We start from the raw sequence: 23,144 nt of genomic DNA, 5'->3' as shown, positions 1-23,144 counted from the left end.
AGCTCCCTTTTGTATGACATTTTAATTAACATGAATGATCTTATCCCTTTTTAGTTGCAGGTCTATACTTGTGATGAACTAAATTTGACACTTTGTGGGGACAATTTGTATAGATTTTCTTCCCTCCAGGTACATGCTGTTTATTGCTAGATAAAGTATCGCTCCCATAGCCCCCAGTGCTCAGCCAAATCTGCCCTGGCTTAGATCAGTCAGTGTACTAACTGTGTATCCCAAGAGTCATTTGGGATAGTTAGCTATCTTGCTTAGATTTAACAGTCCTGAAAATGTCACTATTTCTGTTGAATGATTGAAGAATAATCAGGCCCATATTTACAGAAGGTTGACTTGTTTTGATATCAAATAATCTTTAGTTTAAATGGCTTCCTCTGGTTTGACAAGTATTATTCATTGAATTAGTGAAGCTGATAATTTTGAATCCCCATCTTCCTTAAGTTTGTTGTGCAATGCTACGTAGATTCATTGTGCTAAGGGGAAGAGAGAAATTAGGAAATGTGCGAGACTGTTTTACTTTCTCAATATTAAAGCTTCATTATTGTGTGAGAAATGTGCTGAGTTAATTAAGAAGGTGAATTTATGAGCATCAGACCTTAAGATATAGGAGCAGAAGTAGGCAATTCGGCCCATCTAGTCTGCTTTACCATTCAATCATGAGTTGATCCAATTCTAACAGTCATCCCCACTCCTCTGCTTTCATCCCATATCCTTTGATGCCCTGGCTAATCAAGAACCTATCTATTTCTGCCTTAAATACACCAAATGACTTGGCCTCCACAGCCGCTCGTGGCAACAGATTCCACAGATTTACCACCGTCTGACTAAAGTCATTTCTCCGCATCTCAGTTCTAAAAGGACGTCCTTCAATCCTGAAGCCGTGCCCTCTTGTCCTTAGAATCCCCTACCATGGGAAATAACTTTGCCATATATAGATGAGGGTAGTGCAGTGGATGTGATCTACATGGGTTTTAGTAAGGCATTTGACAAGGTTCCACATGGTAGGCTTATTCAGAAAGTCAGAATGCATGGGATCCAGGGAAGTTTGGCCAGGTGGATTCAGAATTGGCTTGCCTGCAGAAAACAGAGGGTCATGGTGGAGGGAGTACATTCGGATTGGAGGGTTGTGACTAATGGTGTCCCACAAGGATCGGTTCTGGGACCTCTACTTTTCGTAATTTTTATTAACGACCTGGATGTGGGGGTAGAAGGGTGGGTTGGCAAGTTTGCAGACAACACAAAGGTTGGTGGTGTTGTGGATAGTGTAGAGGATTGTCGAAGGTTGCAGAGAGACATTGATAGGATGCAGAGGTGGGCTAAGAAGTGGTAGATGGAGTTCAACCTGGAGAAGTATGAGGTGGTACACTTTGGAAGGACAAACTCCAAGGCAGGGTACAAAGTAAATGGCAGGATACTTGGTAGTGTGGAGGAGCAGAGGGATCTGGGGGTACATGTCCACGGATCCCTGAAAGTTGCCTCACAAGTAGATGGGGTAGTTAAGAAAGCTTATGGGTGTTAGCTTTCATAAGTCGAGGAATAGTGTTTAAGAGTCACGAGGTAATGATGCAGCTCTATAAAACTCTGGTTAGGCCACACTTGGAGTACTGTGCCCAGTTCTGGTCGCCTCACTATAGGAAGGATGTGGAAGCATTGGAAAGGGTACAGAGGAGATTTACCAGGATGCTGCCTGGTTTAGAGAGTATGCATTATGATCAAAGGTTAAGGGAGCTAGGGCTTTACTCTTTGGAGAGAAGGAGGATGAGAGGAGACATGATAGAGGTGTACAAGATAATAAGAGGGATAGATAGAGTGGATAGCCAACGCCTCTTCCCCAGGGCACCACTGCTCAATGCAAGAGGACACGGCTTTAAGGTAAGGGGTGGGAAGTTCAAGGGAGATATTAGAGGAAGGTTTTTTACTCAGACAGTGGTTGGTGCATGAAATGCACTGCCTGAGTCAGTGGTGGAGGCAGATACACTAGTGAAATTTAAGAGACTGCTAGACAGGTATATGGAGGAATTTAAGGTGGGGGGTTATATGGGAGGCAGTAAGGGTCGGCACAACATTGTGGGCTGAAGGGCCTGTACTGTGCTGTACTATTCTATGTTCTGTATCTAAGCTGTTCAGGCCTTTTAACATTTGGAATGTTTCTATGAGATCCCCCCCTCGTTCTCCTGAACTCCAGGGAATACAGCCCAAGAGCTGCCAGACGTACCTCATATGGTAACCCTTTCATTCCTGGAATCATTCTTATCTGAACCCTCTCCAATGTCAATATATCCTTTCTAAAATAAGGAGCCCAAAACTGCACACAGTACTCCAAGTGGGGGCTCATGAGTGCCTTATAGAGCCTCAACATCACATCCCTGCTCTTATATTCTATACCTCTAGAAATGAATGCCAATATTGCATTCGCCTTCTTCATAACCGACTCCGCCTGGAGGTTAACCTTTAGGGTATCTTGCACAAAGACTCCCAAGTCCCTTTGTATCTCTGTATTTTGAAGTCTCTCCCCATCTAAATAATAGTCTGCCTGTATATTTCTTCCACCAAAGTGCATGACCATGCACTTTCCAACATTGTATTTCATTTGCCTCTTCTTTGCCCATTCCCCTAAACTGTCTAAGTCTCTCTGCCGGATGTAGATCCAGTGAAATGCATAACTAGTAAACCATGTACATGATTGAAAGTTGACAATAGCCATTTGTTTTATGCTTGTCACAGTAACACAGCACTGTTTACAACAAAATGAATAACCATGTCATGAGACTGGCAAGAGGCACTATGCACATGATCTGTTATAAACTACCTTGTTTCCCATCCGCTAAAGATCACACAAAAATCCCATCACACTAATGATCCATGTGAATATTTTTTCTTCAGATGCAGTTAAACTTGTATGACTTCAACACCTCTTCACCTTTTGAATTTGAGGCAGGTTATCTTATACAGTTAATTTTATTTTTCCTGAATGTCCAATTGTGGAACCCTTATATTAAGTCTTTCAATTACAATTTATTCTTGAGTTTGGCATACATGACGACTAATTCATTTTTCCTTATTGTTTCTTAATTCTTTTTGTACTTGTTTTATTCATTACAAAGTTAAATTTAGTTATTCCCAGAAGTTAGTGTTTCCCAGAATGACATGGCCTATGGACTGGGTTTCTCTAATATTTGGTTATCTATCACTTAATTTTATATTAATTTCTCAATGGAAGGTTTGGTGAGTTTGAAAGTGTTCTAACTTGGCACAACAGTTTACTCTTCGTCATAATTCTGTATGGAGTGGATAAAGAGCTCATATTGCAGAAAATTTACTAAACATTGTTGAATGTTTCTTTTTTCAAAAAAAAGTCATAGAGCACTACAGAACAGTAAAATGCCATTCAGCCCATCTACTCTGTGCCAAACTATTATTCTGCCTAGTCCTGTTGACATGCACCTGAACCATAGCCCTCCATACCCCTGCCATCGATGTGCTTATCCAAATTTCTCTTAAAGTCTGAAATTGAATGTATCCACCACTTGCACTGGCAGCTCATTTGACATTCTCACCACCCTTTGAGTGAAGATGACCCCCATCATGTTTCCCTTAAATATTTCACCCTTAACCTATGACTTCTAGTTCTCATCTCACCCAACTTCAGTGGAAAAATCCTGCTATATCCATACCCTCATAATTTTGTATACCCCTATCAAATAGTGGTGAGATTAAAACAGAAGCCAGTTGATTAATGGTACTTCTAGCAGATGGACAATAAAAACATTAATTAAAATTTTGTATAGATATTTGGTTACCTGTGGACAGAATTCAGGTTTTCTTTGTGCCTTTGTCCACTTTCTTCATCTTTTTATTCCTTCTCGCCTTGCTGAACCCTCTCTGCAACCTCTTTATCAGAGGACCTAGCACTTCAGCATCAATTTTTATCCATTGCTCCATATCTTGTTCTATCATTGTCTGTCATACCCGTGGCATACTCCACCAATTCGTGGGTCATTTTCTTTTCACTGTAAGCTCTTAAGGCAGCAAAGTTAGGAGCATTATGAAAAGATATGATCAGGATATTTAGTAGTGAAAGACTCTGGGAAAATAAGTAAGTACAGTTTTAGTCGTAGAGTTCAAGCACTCTAGCCTAGCACCCCAGGGAGCTGGCTGGTGCCAGAGCACAAAAAGATGCCCTGAGAAACCTCTATGTAAACATATGATTAGTGTGGTAACTTGCCAGTTCACTCTGCATATTTATTGCCATGACCAAAAAAGTAAAATAAAGCTTAAAACAGAAAATAAAATGATCATTAATGCCAGAAGAACGTTTTTCTTCATGAAATAAGATATGAAACTTGCAATTGAAAAGGTGTACTGTACCTTCACTAATGTTGCTGAAAGATGCACATAGAGCTTAAAGAAGAAAAACAAATTTGATTTTTATCCATTTCTCCAGATTTTGTTCTGTCTTGTCTTTGACTATTTCAAGACACTGAGTCTCTCCTACTGTTCGCAAATTCTGGATAATTTTCTTTTCACTGGAAGCTCTAAACACAGCAAAGTTAGGAATCCTTGCCTTTCTCTTCATCAGACTTCAGGATTGGCCACAATTTGTGTTAGCCACCCTGCAGTGTCCAGTTATCAAACTTGCCCCAGGCTAAAGCAAGTGCCATCTTTCAGATTAAATTCCTTAATGAACAGTGGAACAGGCTTCACACATAAAAATTGCTGGTGAATGCAGCAGGCCAGGCAGCATCTATAGGCAGAGGTACAGTTGACATTTCGGGCCGAGACCCTTCGTCAGGACTAACTGAAAGAAGAGATAGTAAGAGATTTGAAAGTGGGAGGGGGAGTTCTGAAATGATAGGGGAAGACAGGAGGGAGAGGGATGGAGCTAAGAGCTGGAAAGTTGATTGGCAAAAGGGATATGAGAGGATCATGGGACGGGAGGCCTAGGAAGAAAGAAAGGGGGAGGGGGGAAGCCCAGAGGACGGGCAAGAAGTATAGTGAGAGGGACAAAGGGAGAAAAAGGAGAGAGGAAAAAATATATATAATAATAAATAAATGAATAAATAACAGATTGAGTACCAAGGGGAGGTGGGGCGTTAACGGAACAGCAACAGGCTTCTCATTGTTCAATTCAATGAGCCAACAGTGCATGAACTCTGATCTATATTTACATTTCAGGGCACAGGGCTGAATCAAAGTAGTACATTTAGGATGTAAATATAACGGAATAACATTATCTTTGTTCTGTTCTGGGATGGGCTGAACATGCAAAAATACTTTGCACGTTGGATCAAAGCCATCAAAGTTGCAAAGTGCTCTAGCTTCTGGTGAAAATAATTTTCAAACCATTCAAGACATCCTTTTATTCTTATCTACCTTCCCTTGTTGCCATGGCAGAAAACAGGGAAAAATTCACCTCTTTATAGACCCTTGTGCACCCATTCCAATCAATTAACATTAGCTTTGGTCTGCCAGCTGCATTGCTGCAGCCAAGAATTGTGAGCCTATTCTTGGAGTCCTTACTTCCAAGTGGAGTCTCCTGAATTTCCTGAGCAAGAAATTTTCATGGCACGCAGAGCCAAAACAGAGTGGTCTTATCAACTGCTCTGTAGATAAATTTTGCATTGCCACCAACTGTGCAGATTCATCCACAGCTTCAATATCAACACCTTGTTTTTCTGCGACCAATAATGCAATGAAATACCATACCTGCTTTTAAACTTGTATAGCCATCTGTGAATATTTGTAATCATACTCAAGGTTGAATTCTTGATGAAGAACCTTTGCCTGCACCAAAATGCTTACACCATCATTATGTCCAAGTTTATGCCACTTTATAAATGCCCTAACTTCATGTTCTTTCCAATTTTCAGTTTCCTAACTCTAAGATTTTCTGACTTCTAAAAAAATGCTTTTAAAAATATATTTTATTTCTCTAATTTACAAACAGTTGATCTAATATCATAGACTCTTATCAAAATTTCTTCATCTAACCAGAAATTCCAACTTTTGGACATGCATTTTAGCACTATCACCGCCTCCCACGCCTCCTGGCAAAATCCTGTATAGCTAAAGATAAAAATGTAGAACCAAAACACTTGGCTAGTAATGTAAACAAACTTGACACTACTGAAACAGCCACCCTGGAGACTGCTCTGCAAACTAATGGCACCAGAACATACAGGAGCATGGGATTTTCTGGATCTGAGTGGTTTAACCAGTACTAAGCTAATTTAATTTTGTGCCAGTTACATCCAGAAGTTGGAAAATGCAGAAACTAATATGTTGGAGCCAGTTATTTGTAAATAACTGGAATAGTTGGAGTCCCAAATATTCAGAGCAATAGAACTTTCTTTGTCTATAACTTGCCTAAATGCAAATTTCCATAGGCTTTCTTGTTGGCATTTGAGAGCAAGCTTGTGGCATGGGGTCTTTTTAAGCACGGTGCCCTCAACAGAGAACTATTCCTGTTTGTAGCTAGTGGAGGGTTGGTATTCCAGCATTTTCTTTTATCTCACGGTTCATTATTAATTGATAATTTTACAAACTGTAACTGCCAAGTTGATTTTATTATGGAACAGTGATCGTACGGTCTGTCCTTCCACTTCAAAACTGCCTGACTACATTCTGGATCCATAATGCTCCTCAGTGCATTATTATCTTGGCCGAGAACAAAAGGAAACTTAAGTGCGAAGCAATTAAGGATAAAAGTAAGGTTGGAGGAACAACACCTTATATTCCGTCTGGGTAGTCTCCAACCTGATGGCATGAACATTGACTTCCCTAACTTCCGCTAATGCCCCACCTCCCCCTTGTACCCCATCCGTTATTTATTTTTATACACACGTTCTTTCTCTCACTCTCCTTTTTCTCCCTCTGTCCCTCTGACTATACCCCTTGCCCATCCTCTGGGTTCCCCCCCCTTGTCTTTCTCCCTGGGCCTCCTGTCCCATGATCCTCTCATATCCCCTTTGCCAATCACCTGTCCAGCTCTTGGCTCCATCTCTCCCCCTCCTGTCTTCTCCTGTCTTCTCCTATCATTTTGGATCTCCCCCTCCCCCTCCCACTTTCAAATCTCTTACTAACTCTTCCTTCGGTTAGTCCTGACGAAGGGTCTCGGCCTGAAACGTTGACTGTACCTCCTCCTAGAGATGCTGCCTGGCCTGCTGCATTCACCAGCAACTTTTATGTGTGTTGCAAGGATAAAAGTAACTTCTGTTGCAAAAATCAATCAAGTAGATTGCAAATCAAGTTGACTTGCAGATTGACTTACAACACAATATTGTGTGGTGCTTGGCAACTTTTTGTGGTAAAGGTTCACAAAAAATGGTAAATTTCACACGTGAGTAATTAGTGGAAGAAAGTTTGAATTTTAAACCAATTTCTTTTACTTGGAGTTGATGTTTTAAACATGTTAATTTTTGTGCCATCAACACAGATTGTCCATATTATTGCAAGCCATAGTATGTTGCCACCTAGTGTTTGATTTAAGCTACTGTCATAGATGTGGATTCTAATCATCAAAAATCACATGTATTATGTAATTCCATCCGCCAGCCACTCACTATGAATGGAGCTCTTTTACTGGGCCCCATGCGAGATTTGTTTTGGAGTGTTCAGTATAAAGATACATTTTCAATTGTTATTCTTTGCTTTGTATCACTAAGGGTACAAAGGATGATTTATATTTCAATACTGAAGTTATTGCATAGTAAACATTGATTCAGTTTTCAAAAACTAGTTTCAAAATTCAAAGTAAATTTATTATCAAAGTACATATATGACACCATATACTGGACAACCCTGAGATACATTTTCTTACAGGCATACTCAATAAATCCAATAATCATAATAGGATCAATGACAGACCACGCCAAACAGGGCAGAAAACCAGTGTGCAAAAGACAGTAAACTGTGCAAATAGAAAAAGAAAGGAAAAAATTATAAATAAGCAAACAAGCAATAAATATTGAGAATATGAGATGAAGAGCCCTTGAAAGTGAGTCCATAGTTTGTGGGAATATTGCAATGATAGGGCAAGTGAAGTTATCTCTTCTGGTTCAAGAGCCTGAGATTGAGGGTTAATAACTGTTCCTGAATGTGGCGGTGTGAGTTCTGAGGCTCTCTTGGCTGATGGCAGCAGCAAGAGAGAGCATGATTTGGGTGGTGAGGTCCCTGATAATGGATGCTTCTTCCCTGTGACACTGCGTCATGTAGATGTGCTCAATGTGGGAAGGGCTTTACTGTGATAGACTGGGCCATATCCACTACTTTTTGTGGGTTTTTCCATATCAGTCAGTGATGCAACCATTCCTGCAGTCCAAGAATGAAAGGGTTATCATATGAGGAACATTTGATGGCTCTGGGTCGGTACTGGCTGGAATTCAGAAGGATGAGAGGGGATCTCATTGAAGCCTTTCAAATGTTCAAAGACCTAGACAGAGTAGATGTGGAGAGGATGTTTCCCATGGTGGGGAGTCTAGGACAAGAGAGCACAACCTCACGATAGAGGAGCGCCCTTTCAAAACAGAGATGCGGAGAAATTTCTTTAGCCAAAGGTTGGTGAATTTGTTGCCACATGCAACTGTGGAGGCCAGGTCATTGAGTGTATTTAAGGCAGAGATTGATAGGTTCTTGATTAGACATGGTATCAGAGGTTATGGGGAGAAGGCCGGGAACTGGGGCTGAGGAAGAGATAGGAAAAAAGGATCAGCCATGATTGAATGGTGGAGCAGACTCGATGGGCCGAATGGCCTAATTCTGCTCCTATGTCTTATGGTCTTAATATACCCTCCGCCACACACCTATAGAAATTTGCCAGAGTTTTAAATGTCATGTCAAATCTTCGCCATTTTCTAAGTAAGTAGAAAGCACTGCTGTGCTTTCTTCATAATTGCACTTACGTGCTGGGCCCAGGACAGGTCTTCTGAAATAATACTGAGGAATTTAAAGTTGCTGACCCTCTCCACCTCTGATTTCCACCCCCAAACCTTCTGGGAGAGAACTCATCACCATGAGGTGTTGCAAAGCCTCACACCTACAGACTGTGGCAGAAGCTTCCTCTTTTCAACTGTTGCTGAACTCTGATTTTGTGAGAGGCTAGAAAAGACATTTCAGAGGCCTTTATGGAGATACTTCCTTCATTGTTAGCCAGTGATAATGTTTCTAAAGACTGGAAGATGGCTAATGTTATTCTGTTGTTTAAGGAGTTGGCAAAGACGAGCCAGGGAGCTGCAGGCTGGTCAGCAGAGGAAAAGTTACTGGAAGGAATTCTGAGGGACGGGATCTACCGGCATTTGGATAGACAAGAGTCTGATTAGGAGTCAGCCTGGTGTTGTGTGTAGATATTTGTATCTGAGAAATCTTTTGGAGTGTTTTGAAGGGATAACCGAAAGGGTGGTGGGTGGTAGGGCAGTGGATGTTGTCTAGTTTGACTTTAACAAGGCATTTGACAAGATACTGCATGGTAGACTGGTCTGGAAGATTAGGTCCCCTGGAACCCAGGGAGAGCTAATTAGAGGGATTCAAAATTGGGTCAGAGGTAAAAAGCAGAGAGTGGAGGTTGAAGGTTGTTTTCAGAATGGAGGCTGATAACTGGTAGTGTGCCAGGGGGTTGCTGTTGGAACCCTGGTTATTTATTAGTTACATGAATTACTTGGTTGCAAATGCATAAGGTATGTTCAGTAAGCTTGTGGATGACCCAAGTTAGCAGGTGCTGTTGATAGTGAAAATTGTTATCATAGATTACAGAAGGATCTTGATCAGTTGGGGAAGTCAGCTGAGGAGTGACAAGTGGATTTCAATACAGATAGATGTGATGTGATACATTTTGGGAAGTCAAATCAGTATAGGACTTGTACTATGAATGGTAGGGCACAAGAGACTAGGTGTACAAGTACATAGTTTGGTGAAGATGGTGTCACAGGTAGATAGTATCATGAAAATAGCACTTAATGTGCTGACCTTCATCAGTCAGATGATTGAGTATAGGAGTTGTTGCAGTATTATAAGTCGTTGGTGAGGCCACACATGGAGTACTGTTTACATTTCCATTACAGACAGTATGTGGTTAAACTGGAAAGAGTGCAGAGAGGATTTGTGAAGATGGTGCTAGGACTAGAGGGCCTATGGGGAGACGTTGGCTAGGCTGGGTCTCTATTCCTTGAAATGTAAGCGAATGAGAGGCAACATTACAGAAACATTTAAGATTATGAGAGGCATAGATAATTTGGCTGCTAACAGCTGGGTAGGGGAGTCCAAAACTAGGAGGCATAGGTTTAGGAAGAGAGGAAAAAGATTTGAAAGACACCTGAAGAGCAGCTTTTTCCACACAGAGGGCCTTGAGTGTTTGGAATTAGGCTGCCAGAGGAAGTGGTTGAGGGAGGTACAATAATACCAGCTAAGAAGCATGAGGATGGGCACTTGGAGGGGTAAGGCCTGGAGGTATATGGGACTATACAGGAAATTGGGACTAGTTGAGTGGGCATCAAGGTTGGCATGGACTGGTTGGGCAGAAGGGCACTGTGTCTGTTCAATATTGCTCTCTGTGACTTTATAACTAGAAAGCCTGCAGTAAAATATGAACTGAGAAGGGACTATCTGCATGTTTGTTTCCCAATATCCTTGTGTCCACATGAGCTCAGAGCACTTCTGGAGGGTAGGTTAATTATTTCCAAAGCACTGGAATGGAAATGAATCAGAGGAAATTGATGAGATTCTTTTACAGACAGCTGTCCAACCCAAGCTTTTAATATTCATTTTGTTCATTGTGAACCAAACTCATTTTCATTTCTTCCCTTGTCCATCCCATTCACTCAATTGGACATTAGTGTCTTCACCCAAGTGTATGTATGTGTTAAAGTTCTGGGCTTACTCTGGCAAAGAAAGACACCATTCAGCTCTTAGCAGAGAAAAGCTATCCCATCAGCTTAAGTCTTTGCCACTTAGTCCACCAAGGTAATTTGCAATACCAATTATCCACAGTGCTTTGGAAATATTATACCATCTCCAAACAATTTCTATATATACACATCACCCTCTGCATGAAAATATTATCTTTTGGGACTCTTTTAAATCTTTCACCTCTCACCCTAAATCTATACCCCCCCCCCTTTCCTGCCCTATGTGTCACATATTCCTAAATATTTCTAAATGATTACCCCTTAATTTCCTAAATTCGGAGGAATAAAGATCTCGCCTGGCCAGCTTCTCTCTATAACTTTACCCCTCTAGTCCTGACAGCAAGTTTCTCCGCACACTTTGCAGTTTACCCACATTTTTACTGCAGGGTTTCTGGAGTTGCAGAGCAATAAGGCATGGATACAGCCTCTTTGGCCTGAGCAATCCATACCTAACATGATAACCACCCAACTAGTCCCAATATCCTGGAGAATAATTTGTATTACTAGCTTCCATACTCTTAGGCAGGAGGTACAGAAGCCTTTCATCCCATAACACCAGGTTTCAGAACAATTATTAACTTACAGCCATCAGAATCTTGAGCTGACAAGGATGACTTCATTCACCACTACTCTGAACTGATTTTACAACCTACAGACTCACTTTCAAGGAGTCTTTAAAACTAATGTTTTCAGTATTTTTTTGCATAATTTATCTTATTTTGAATGTTGGTTGTTTGTCAGTCTATGTATGGTTTTATAGTTTTTGTAGAATTCTATTTTATTTTTTTGAGTAAATGCCCGTGAGAAAACAATCTCAAGATAGCGTAGATATATTGGGGTTGCCGCTTATTTGGGACAACTCTTAAAGAATAAAACTAATCAAAAAAATAGCCAGGATTCCCTTTTGTTTAGTTGGGGGCACAATACCACTACATTCTACTACAAAGAACTTGAATGTTTTGACAATCATTTTGAATGTGAGAATGAAGATTTGGAGGATGCAATCATCAAACACATTATATGTTTGCAGTCCATTATCTGCTGTAGGTGTTATCTATGGGACTTGGAGTTTGTTTGCAAGCTCAGTATCTAATCCCCTTTTCCCATTGTTGTAGATGAGATGGTGGTGAGCTACTGCCTTTAACCCGATGTTCAGTGTTAATACTGCAACTGCTTTCTCTTTTTACAAATGGTCATTTGTAACTAAAGGTTTTGTGCCTTGCAAGTTAGTTGTGACATTTTAGTTTCACTGGTTCTGCCATCCTGTTAGTACAAACTGTCAGTTTCAGTGGAGCCAGTAATGCCTCACAGCTGTATCACTCAACTGTTCCCAGGTTGTGGCTCATCCACAGCAAATGCCCTGAAGTCCAGGGTAATGCTGTAACTACTTGACTGTTTCAGCACTTGCCATTTAACAGTCAAGCCTGTTATACTTGCAGTAGGTGGGTTTCTAAAATATTTATCAGTGGCTTTACTGCGTACGAAAGTATAAACATGCATATTAGATTAACCAGAATAAATCTGTAGAAGGAAGGTAGGTTAAAATTTTAGGATAAAAGAGTTTCCTTCCAATAATTTCTTTGGAGACTGTTGTGTCTTTTTAACATTTATTGTGATATCTGATTTCCAGCACTTTTCATCACACACTATACTTGTCCAAGGTATAATTTTTGAAGTCAGAAAACAGAATTATCCCATTAACCTTCTGGCATAATTTCACGCTAAACATCCAATGATCTTTTGAACAGCATTGATGTGTTTGACTACAAATCTGCCGCATCATTTTCTTCTGAGAAACTCTTCCTAATATGTTTTACATTTATGGAGCACAACTGGGGCAGTAACAACCGTGATAAATGTATACTTGTGATTTGCATATCTGCCATTGTGAATTTGGTTTCATCATAACTGAGGCCACCTATGGAGTACCAGAGCTGTGCATCTGTGACAGGGGTCCCCAACCTTTTTTTGCACTGCGGACCTGTTTAATATTGACAATATTCTTGTGGACCGGCCGACCGGGGGGAGAATGTTCAAGTAGGGTTAGACTCACCTCAACATGTCCTTTACAGTTTGGGTTTCCAAATTTCTCACTCCCAAATAAGGGACAGAAGTAGCAGTCAAATCCCGGGACACTTTACCCCAGGAAAGACTACCATGACCATGAAGCCTTGCGCAGGCACCTGTGTGCACATGCGTGACGTGCGCGTGTGATGTGCGCATGCACGTACGTGCCGATTTTTTCCCCCACAAGTCGGTTTTGCCTTCATCTTCCTGACTATACTGTACATCCATTATTTCTACTTTGTATAGGCTGTGTATTTATCATATCATTCCTGCTTTTACTGTATGTTAGTGTTGTTTATTTTCGGTTTTATGTGTTATTTGGTATGATTTGTTAGGTTATTTTTTGGGTCTGGGAACGCTCAAAAATTTTTCCCATATAAATTAATGGTAATTGCTTCTTCTCTTCATGCCATTTCTGCACAAAAGGTTTCATAGGAACGCTGTACCTTAGCAGGGGAAATACAGGACAAGGGTGGTCCCGTATGGGACAAACCAATTTAGCCCAATGTACGAGTTGTCCCGGCAAATACGGGACAGTTGGCAACCCTATGTTCAAGTCCAACAGTGCATGACAGGGAATGAGGAAAGGTACAGCTGACTCATATCGTTTTCTTGTGGCCCGGTAGCACATGGTTTGCGGCCCGGTGGTTGGGGACCACTGATCTACGACATTGCCCATGGTTAAGCCAGAACAAGCTGCTTTTCCCCTTAAAACACTTAGTTACAACTTCAAGTTAGTTACAACTTGATAAAACATAGCTTGGCTTGGTTAGCTGTCAAATATAGAATAGGAAAACAGCCAAATTTGAAATGTAAGGTACAAAAATTGCATTAAAACAACAATTGATTTTTCAACTAAATATTATTATTTCAACAAATGCAAATTAACTACACCCTTGTTCTTTGCACCCATTCCTCTCTATTGAAATGAATGAACATGCTGTGTAGACTGTGTTCAGTGTAGCTGCTGCTTAAACGTGGCACTCACATCCCCACTACTGGTGTCATAAACAGTCCAGTGTTGAAGCACAGTTGAGAATTTGCAACTGAATTGTGGCCGACGAACTCATGATTTTCCTAGCGACAAGTTATCAGTTGTTACATCTCAGAAGGTTAACAGTGTTCTTAAAATACCTTGCACATCTCAAGGTTTTCATTCATCCGTGTTCTAGGCTAAAACTGAAGCCAGTCTTTCTAGTGTATAAGATAATTGAAAGGAGGAGAGAAATCCTCATCATTAGATAAATAGCAAAGAACATGCCTTTAGTTGTAACCATAGAAAACACTCACCAGATCTGGCAACACAGGGGGAAAGAGAAGCACTATTAATGGTTTGGTTCAAAGACCTTCTATTAGTCCTGAAATATTGTCAGTTTCTCCTTCCAGAGACACCACCTGACCTGCTGAGTGCTTCCAGCAATTTAAGTTTTAGATTATGAAGACACGTAGTCCTCTTTTGTTGTCATTTAGTAATGCATGCATTAAGAAATGATACATTATTTCCTCCAGTGTGATATCACAAAACACAGTACAAACCAAGACTGAAAAAACTGACAAAATCACATAATTATAACATATAGTTACAGTTTCAGATTTCCAACATCTTTATTTCTTGATTAAAGGCTTTATTTACAGAGCACTTTCCCATTCAGATTTCTACATGCTCTAATGTCAAATATTCTATTTCTCCTAGGTAATTATCTGTTTTGGCATAGCTGTGTGCCTCTGCAGATACATCGGGTTTGCCGTGGTTGCCTTGTTGGTTGAAATCAACTCAGTCTTTCTCCATCTGAGGCAGATTCTTCTGATGGCCAACATGCGCAAAACTACATTCTTCCGCATCAATAGCATCATCAATCTGGGAACCTACGTCATCTTCCGCATCAGCACTCTTGCCTGGATGACACGCTGGGTGGCCTTAAATCGTGACAATATTCCTCTGGTGACTTACAGCATTGGCAGTGTGGGTATGGCCATTATGATTCTGATGAACATTGTGCTCTTTTACAGACTACTGAGAAGTGACTTCCTGAAATCCAGCAGAGAAGCGAAGAAGGAAAAGGAAATTTGAAATGTTGTTTTGCCAATGATACTGATACTTGGATTTACTTACTGAAAAGGATGCATTTTTTTGCTCCTTTGATCAGAAATTTTCTTATACACTGTATATATACTTATGGATTTGTACTTAATTTTTTGTATCTAACATCATGGATTATATTTTTAAATGATACAATAATTAAGCAAAAAACATTGTGAATTTTCTTTTAAACATATGCTTCTCGATGTGCTAAAAGAGTAAAATTCCTTAATATTTCACTACCTCACATTGAACTACATTATGCAAGTATTAATGTTATCAAGCAGAGCTACACTGAGGTTATGTGCCAGGCTATTCTGGGAGTGCCTCACAAACCCCATCCTGACTTAGAAATATATCGACTTCAAGATCTCTGGGTTTTATTGCTGGAGCTCCTTACCCAACAGCAATATGAGAGTACCTTCACTAATAGAGCTGTGGTGGTACAGAAGACAGAACAACATCATTATCAGGGCTGCCCTTGAATTATGAGGAGTGAGACAGTAGCACATCAAAGATATTCTGGAAATATCATAATGAACAATGTCATATAGTGTTCACTCATCATATGTTTTCAATTAATTATATGGTTGATGGGTTGTTCCTTAGTTTGTATATAGCAGGAGTTCCCAAGGTGGGGTCCATTGACCCCACCCTTAACGGTAGGGCTCCATGGCATATAAAAGATTGGGACCTCCTTAAGAGTAATGGTTGCCATGCAGATGATTTGCGATAGTGGTGTTTACATGAGGCATACAGTAGGTATATCATTATCTTGAAAATACATATCTTCACAAACTAACATTGCTCTGAAAATATATCTGGATGTGTGCGACTTAACTTTTTTGGAACTGTTACCAATTATCTCTGCTCTTTTTCCTATGGCAAAAATGAACTTTTGCTTGAGTATTCATATTCAGGTAATACAAGGTATATACAGCAGAAGTAATTATTTTTGCTTTTATGAGAAATAATTTCATTTGTGGCAAATATTAATGTATTTATCCAGTGACAAGATACACCAGTTCTGAGACTGCTTTCTCAAAGATTTTTAATTTTATTTTTGATGCTTTGATTAATGAAGTAATTTGTGTGAAAATTTGCTCAAAGATATTAAATATACTGTAAAGCACTTGTTCTGGTGAGTTTGCAGCTATTAATTTGGAAGCTCTTACTCGCCGGGAAAACCTATGAATATGGCAAAACATTCATAGCTGGATTTCCAGCTATCGAGTAGGGATATGATTTCTGCCCTTAACTATGTATTAAATCTGAAAACCATTAATGAATAGAAAGTTAATCCATTCAGACCCCGAAGGAGTATTTAAGCTAGCATTCTGAGGAGACAGCATCCTCAACTATGCATTCATGATGTCTTCTTGATTGGAGCCAAAATAACTACAAACATTTTGCCAAGCTTGGCGATCAACCAAACTTCCAGAGTTAATTATTTGTCGATAGGAGTAGTCTGGAGCTTGATGCCAAAATGGTTGATCCAGATAAACACCTTATTACACTTACATTGTGTCTGTACATGTGATGGTAGCGCTGTCACATAAATGTCTGTAAACCCTCATACCGGAAGGTGTGATTAAGCCTGTTAGCTCAATGCTATGAAAGGCCTGTCTTGTGTCATAAATATACTATCATTCTGTACTTTACAATTATATATCTTGGTGCTTCTAAAATTTTAATTTAAAGAAAAGTATTCACTAATATCAAGCTGTAGTGTGATCAGAAATTTTAGGAATTGGTATAATTTACTCTGTAAAGCTGAGTGCAGCCCATTGGCCATATCTGTCCCATGACAACTCTTGATTTTAGTCTGCTAAGAGCATCAAATTTTCTGCCATCCAGAACCCCATTGTGGTAGAATAGTCCCCCTTTTAATGCCTTGATGTTGCAAAGCCAATAATGTTAGGATTTGTAGCTGGGTGACCAAATATTGGATGAGAGGGGGTAGGATTAGAGAGTGGATCATCAATGTGAATCAGAAGAGGATCTTTGGGGGTGATGATGGTAATGGTGGTTATTCTGAGGGTGGACGTGACGAAGATATTGGAACTGTGAGGATTGTTATGAATAACACAGGAACAACTGTTGACTTCTTTGATATGTGTCCCTATATTTTCTCCACACAGAAAACAGCCCTAATCCTATGCGTCTTTCCTACTTCCCTACCCTTTGTTCTTCTTAAACCATTTATATTTTATCCATATAAAATTGCACTCTCTGCTTTAGTTACAATATTGTAATGTTTTTAATGCTCCATGACTGATCTTTAAAAAAAACCCTGCTGAACTAAATTTCTCACTTTTAATGTTTTACCTCTGTCTTCATTCCAGAGATCAATCCTATCTGAAGCAGCCCAAATACTATCTTACATAGTTTTAAACATCTTATCAAATTTCTGTTATTTTTAATAAATATTGTGCCTTCCTGCAATCCAGATTAATTCTGTGGTGTTTCCTCTAATGTCTCAGTGTTTTTTTCTGTAGGCTTGACCTCCAATCTATATGACATTTACACCATTCCGAGAGGCAGTCTTATCAGATTCAGTATACACAGAATAGTTACACCTTCACTTCAGGCATCCAGTCTGAAAATTCATTTATGGGAGACCACGACCAGAAATAGATAAAGTAACTTACTCAGTAAAATTTTCTTTTCAGTATTTTTATCATTCAGTACTAGAATACAACACATATTGCTTTATTACTAGTTTAGGTTGTGTTAATTTGAATTAAAGCTCGCTCATGACACTAGTAGCTGAAGTACGATTAAATAAAGACGGGTTTACAATGACAACCAACACTATCTTTATTGAATTGACTGGAAGAATCTTTGCAATTCAGTTGTGTATAAAATGCTACTTTCAACACAAACAATACAATTAGAAGCTTGGCTACTTTCTGAATTTCCCAGATAAGAGAATCCTAGCTGGTTACAAATGAACACGGTTCCTAATTCTACATGTGTTTCCTCCAGGTGCTCTGGTTTCCCTCCACAGCTCAAAGATGTGGTTTGTTTGGAGTTTATTCCTGTACTTTATCTCTCTATGACTGCATATATAATTCTATCTCCAGTTGATCTTTTTGAAGTCTTTTACATGTGCATTGGGTTAAATTCTTAATATGTAATATTATACTTTAAACCATGAATAAAATAAAATATAACTTTGTACCATACCATTATTTAGACAACATGGGTCAGTGAGTACCACCATGCTTTTATCCAGAGCAGCTGTGAGCATGTGGTACTCTGAAATTTCCACTTAAAACTATTTAACATATTGCCACAGTGATGACATTTTGGTTTGAAGTGTGGAACCAAATGGGTGGTCTTTACTTTAAGGTAACTGAAAAAGAAGGGACTCTGGTGTTTTGCTTCTAGGACTGAACAGGTGAAGTGAAGGTCTGAAATCCAGCCTTTGAGGTGAATAGTTGATGGAAAGAAACTAAAGTAATGAGAAGATAGCAGCCTGAATCGATGAAGGAGACAAAAAGCGGTGAGGTGATGCTTGGGCATTTGAAGCTGGTAAGAAGCAGTCCAAGTAGAGTGGAATGTTTAATCAAGTCTTCAACTTTGATCTGGGGATTTTGACAAGAACCCAAGAAATTCCTCTAATGTCAGTGCCTGTATAAGATTTATAAGCCACCACTCAATAGAATACAACCATTCCTTATAAAGGGAATGTCTTATAAAAGACTGTGAGGAGGGGTCCTCAAGCTAACAATAGGACAGCAGATAAACATGTGAGTACAGAGCAGAATGAGGGCAAATATGGGCTGGAGTCCAAACAGTGACCCTATCTGTGACAATGAAGTGTGAGCCAGGGATGAACAAATGACTGAGTGAGCAGGTCTTTTAATAATACTAACAATATTATTCTAGATCAAATGTGTTCAGAATTTTGGATTAGATTCTCATGAACTTAAGTCTAGATAGAAAATTGTTCTTAATGCACTAACAAATGGATGGTAGTAGGACAAAGGCAGCACAGTTTCTAAAGTAAAACGTGGATTGGCTTTCCTAAGTCAGATAAGGGATCACTAGTTTGTTATGAATATATCAAGATGCTCTCACCAAAACCATTAATATATTAAAGTAGGTTCAACTAACTAGCTATGCATGCAAATCATGATCATAACTTAAAAATAACAACTAATTCATTTTAAATAAGTACTTGAATTAGTATTTATAAAAAAACAACTTTGCCTATAAGTAACCTAAATGCAGACGTCATGTTAAATTCTTGATAAGAAAGTAGCTAAAAAAAATGCAATTGATAAGTTAAAACACTTTTTGAAAGATAATGTATTTTATCCTGTTTGAACCTGAGACTGTTTATTCCCCCAAATGTAATTACTTTGTCCACACATAGAAGACTGAACCATTGTGACAGCTATTGTGCTGGTAGATCAAACATCTATGTTGGCTACATCACTCATCAGAATATGTTCTTTCTCTTCCTGTTTGTATAGATCTTGTCACACTTCAGCAGCTTTAGATGCTCAATCCACTCCTTCCTCAACAAGATTAAATCCCTCATGAAAATGAATTGTAGTGTCAGTAAAAATACGTAGCATAAATGCTCCATTGGTGTCTGGTGCAAAGGTACTTGGAATGATTACATAGTGTCCTGGTACAAGTTTGCTGCGGAGAGTTATGCTTCTCTGAGCCACGTAGGCTCCTGAATTTGAAACTTCCGCACAATCGGTAAAATGCTGTGCAGTTAGAACCTTCTGGGGGTTGTAAGACTGTCAAAACAGAAAGGATATTACATAATTTAGTTCAGGTGTCTTTCCAGAATTGCAAAAAAAAGGTGCTGCTATTGTTAGAATAATAAAATATGAACACTCTTTCAGAATATTTCAAAAAGGATTAGGAATCAACATGTTTGATTGTGGATAACTGTTCTCCACAGATGGCTCAACCAGATGCAAGTTTATTCAGGCTAGAGTAAATAAAAGTCTGTTTGACGTTGATGGCATATTTACAGACAAATGTCACTGCCTTCCATGTCTCATCTTCTTTCAATGCAACAGAAACTAACTACTGCATGTAGAAACAGAGAAATGCATTTTAAAACATGCAATTTTTCTACTCAGTCATTTGAACAAGGATTCATTGCTCAACATTTCTAAAAGAAAGGTTGCTTTCTTTGCATAATTCGCAACGAACATATCTACATGAGGCACTGAATCTAGAAAGCAACATCCATTGTCTTCGATCCCTACCATCCATGGCTTGCCATCTGCTTGCAAGAATCATCAAGCAGGAGGTACAGAAGTCTGAAGTCTCCCACTACCAGGTCCAAGAACAGCAACTTCCTTTCAACTATCTGGTTCTTTAACTAACCTGCACAATCCTAATCTCTGCTTCGGCATAGTATTCTAGACACAAGAAATTATGCAGATGCTGGAAATGAACAAACAGTCAAAGTTTCAAGCTGAGACCCTTCTTCAGGAGTATTATATACGTACTATGACCACTTTGCACTGCAGTGGACATTTTTTTGGTCTAATTTTGTTCTTTCTTGTATAATTGATGTTTTTATTGGTGATATTGTGTCTCTAATATTATGTGACAGTGATGCTACTGCAATGAAGTTTTTCATTACATATGGCCTAATGCATATGACAGTAAACTTGAGTTTGTCTTTGACTTACCTGGTAAATCTGAATTCCAATGGGATTCATTGGGATTCCAAGCTTCCTGTTTATCCTTTTATAATTCTGAATTAAGCAGATAAGAATAGAACATGCCCCATCTTCATGGTATCCATTACCACCTATATAGACATCCGAGAAGTGACAAAGCAGCAAAAAAAAATTGTGTAATTCTCCATTTAGCTAAACAGCCAAGAGAACAATAGTACTAACTGGGCGATTGGAATAAACTATTCATATTTTTGTAATTTTAAAAAACATATGTAAATTGATAAGTTTTGAGTGAAGGCAAGTCAAAGAAAGTATGGTTTATGTTCGCACAGGACCTTGTTACTTGAAAGGTGGAATGACACTGTTCACACATTATTCCTTCATGCCAAGGTTGAAATTTTATCCAAGGCAAGAAATGAAATAACCCTGCACTAGGATGGAGGTGGATAGTGTGCCATAATCCTCTGACCTGTTTATCACATTTAGATCTACGAATTGGAACTTAAGTAGGCCACATGGCCCCTTGAGCTTGCTCAACAAGATCATGGCTGATTGAAACCTCTGCTCTCTATTCCGAACAACCCAGTAACCTATCACCTCTGGTTTATCAAAACTCTGCCTTGCCTCATATTCAAAGACTATGCTTCCAATGCACTTTGAGAAATAGAGTTCCAAAGAATCACAACACTCCAAGAGAAACCACCTCATTCGTCTTATAGTATGGGCAACTGTTGTGTATTCAATATTTCAGTAATATTTGAGTAATATTGTGAATTTATTGTTTGATTTAGCATTCTTCTTCATGTAAATAATGCATGCAGGTTATATGTAAAAGTACATAAATGGTATACGTCATCATTCCACCTTTCAATTAGATTTTATCTTTTGGAGTTGCAAAACATAACAAGCTGGCTGGTGGCGTAGTGGCATCAGCGCTGGACTTCGGAGCAAAAGCTCCCGAGTTCGAACCCAGCTAGCTCCCCTGGCACGCTTTCCATCCGTGTTGGGTTGAGTGTCGAGCTAGCAACTCGACCTCATAAAAAAAAAAATTGCCTGCTACAGAAACATCAACAGCAAAACTTGATGGCCTATGCTCTCTCATGAGTTTAAAAGGCAATTTCCTTCATTCCTTCGAAACATTACAAGAAACCACCTTTTTAATATAGTGAGCCATCAAGAACTCAGGATTCATCTTGCTCTAGAATGAGCACTCTTCGACGGAGACACAGTGGCCTCACAGCCTCAGCAACCTGGATGCAATCTTAACATCCATTGCCACCTCTGTGGAGTTTGTACGTTCTCCTCACAACTTTCATCTTCCTCCCTTTTCTCAAAGGCATGCTGTTTGGTAGATTAACCATATATTGTAAATTTTCCCTGATGTACCTGAGTGGCAGGAGAAGTTGTGAGAGGATATTAATTAAAAGGAAATAAATAGGATTGCCCTGATTACTGGGCAGAATGGTCCCTTATACCTGAGGAATTTTGTCAAGAAAAATAAGGATCTAAAATATTGGGATTTTAAGGGGGTGTGGTTCTCATTGCTGCAGGGAAGACCATGTAAACTTCCTGGATGATCACTATATGAACGCTGAAGCCATTGTGCATGTTTTTGGAAACTAAGGTCAAGCTTTACACTGTGATGAGATGAAGCTGCCTGATTATTAGCCAATTATTTTTAATTATCAGGAGAATAGAGGTGCCAAGAAGCTTAACTATCCCAATTTTGCGGATAAAGTTCTGGACTGTACTGCTCTTCCAACTTCGGAGTGGCATCTACAAATTTTAAGATATCATACAGAACAAATGTGTTATTTTGGATCATTTGACATTTGACTTAGGCTACTGGAATTTTGGAGTCCTGTACATGCTGACCGATGATCAGATATTCACTACAATCAGAAACCAATCTGAAGCAGCAGTTCCACTCTTCATATAACAGGTTGGAAATAATGAGCTGTGCGCACTCTCAATTGCTTTTATCCCTCCTGGCATTGGACTAGCGATCTGAAGGTCGTGAGTTTGAGCCCCAGCCAAGACAGCATGTTGTGTCCTTGATCAAGGCTCTTAACCACACAGTGCTCTGCGACGACACTGGTGCCAAGCTGTATCGGCCCTTGCCCTTCCCTTGGACAACATCGGTGTCGTGGAGAGAGGAGACTTGCAGCATGGGCAACTGCTGGTCTTCCATACAACCTTGCCCAGGCCTGCGCTCTGGAGGGTGAAGACTTTCCGGGCGTAGATCCATGGTCTCGCAAGACTAACGGATGCCTTTATTTATTACAAATATTTTCCCTTCCTGTTTTTAGCCAGTTGAACATTGAGAATTAATTCTGACCTGCTTCTAGCAATATTTCGTGCTGTGGGTTCCAAATCATAACTCCATTTATAAAACAAAATCCTCCTCTTTCTTCTGGTTTGTTT

General features: G+C 39.5%; 1 protein-coding gene across 1 annotated transcript in view; it reads left to right on the top strand.

Moving 5' to 3' along the window:
- The window catches only part of tlcd2 (TLC domain containing 2), a 57,807-nt gene extending 40,228 nt beyond the window's left edge, over window positions 1-17,579 (top strand). Inside the window, exon 4 of the mRNA XM_072242928.1 lies at window positions 14,671-17,579. Coding sequence (XP_072099029.1) covers window positions 14,671-15,048 — 378 coding nt within the window. The 3' untranslated portion in view covers window positions 15,049-17,579. The remainder of the gene's footprint in view (window positions 1-14,670) is intronic.
- The last annotated feature ends 5,565 nt before the right edge of the window (window positions 17,580-23,144 follow it).

This window comes from Mobula birostris, chromosome 25 (genome assembly GCF_030028105.1).
Source record: "Mobula birostris isolate sMobBir1 chromosome 25, sMobBir1.hap1, whole genome shotgun sequence".
NCBI classification, from domain to species: domain Eukaryota; kingdom Metazoa; phylum Chordata; class Chondrichthyes; order Myliobatiformes; family Myliobatidae; genus Mobula; species Mobula birostris.
Note: the sequence above shows the minus strand (reverse complement) of the source record. Positions and strands in the feature narration are given on the sequence as shown.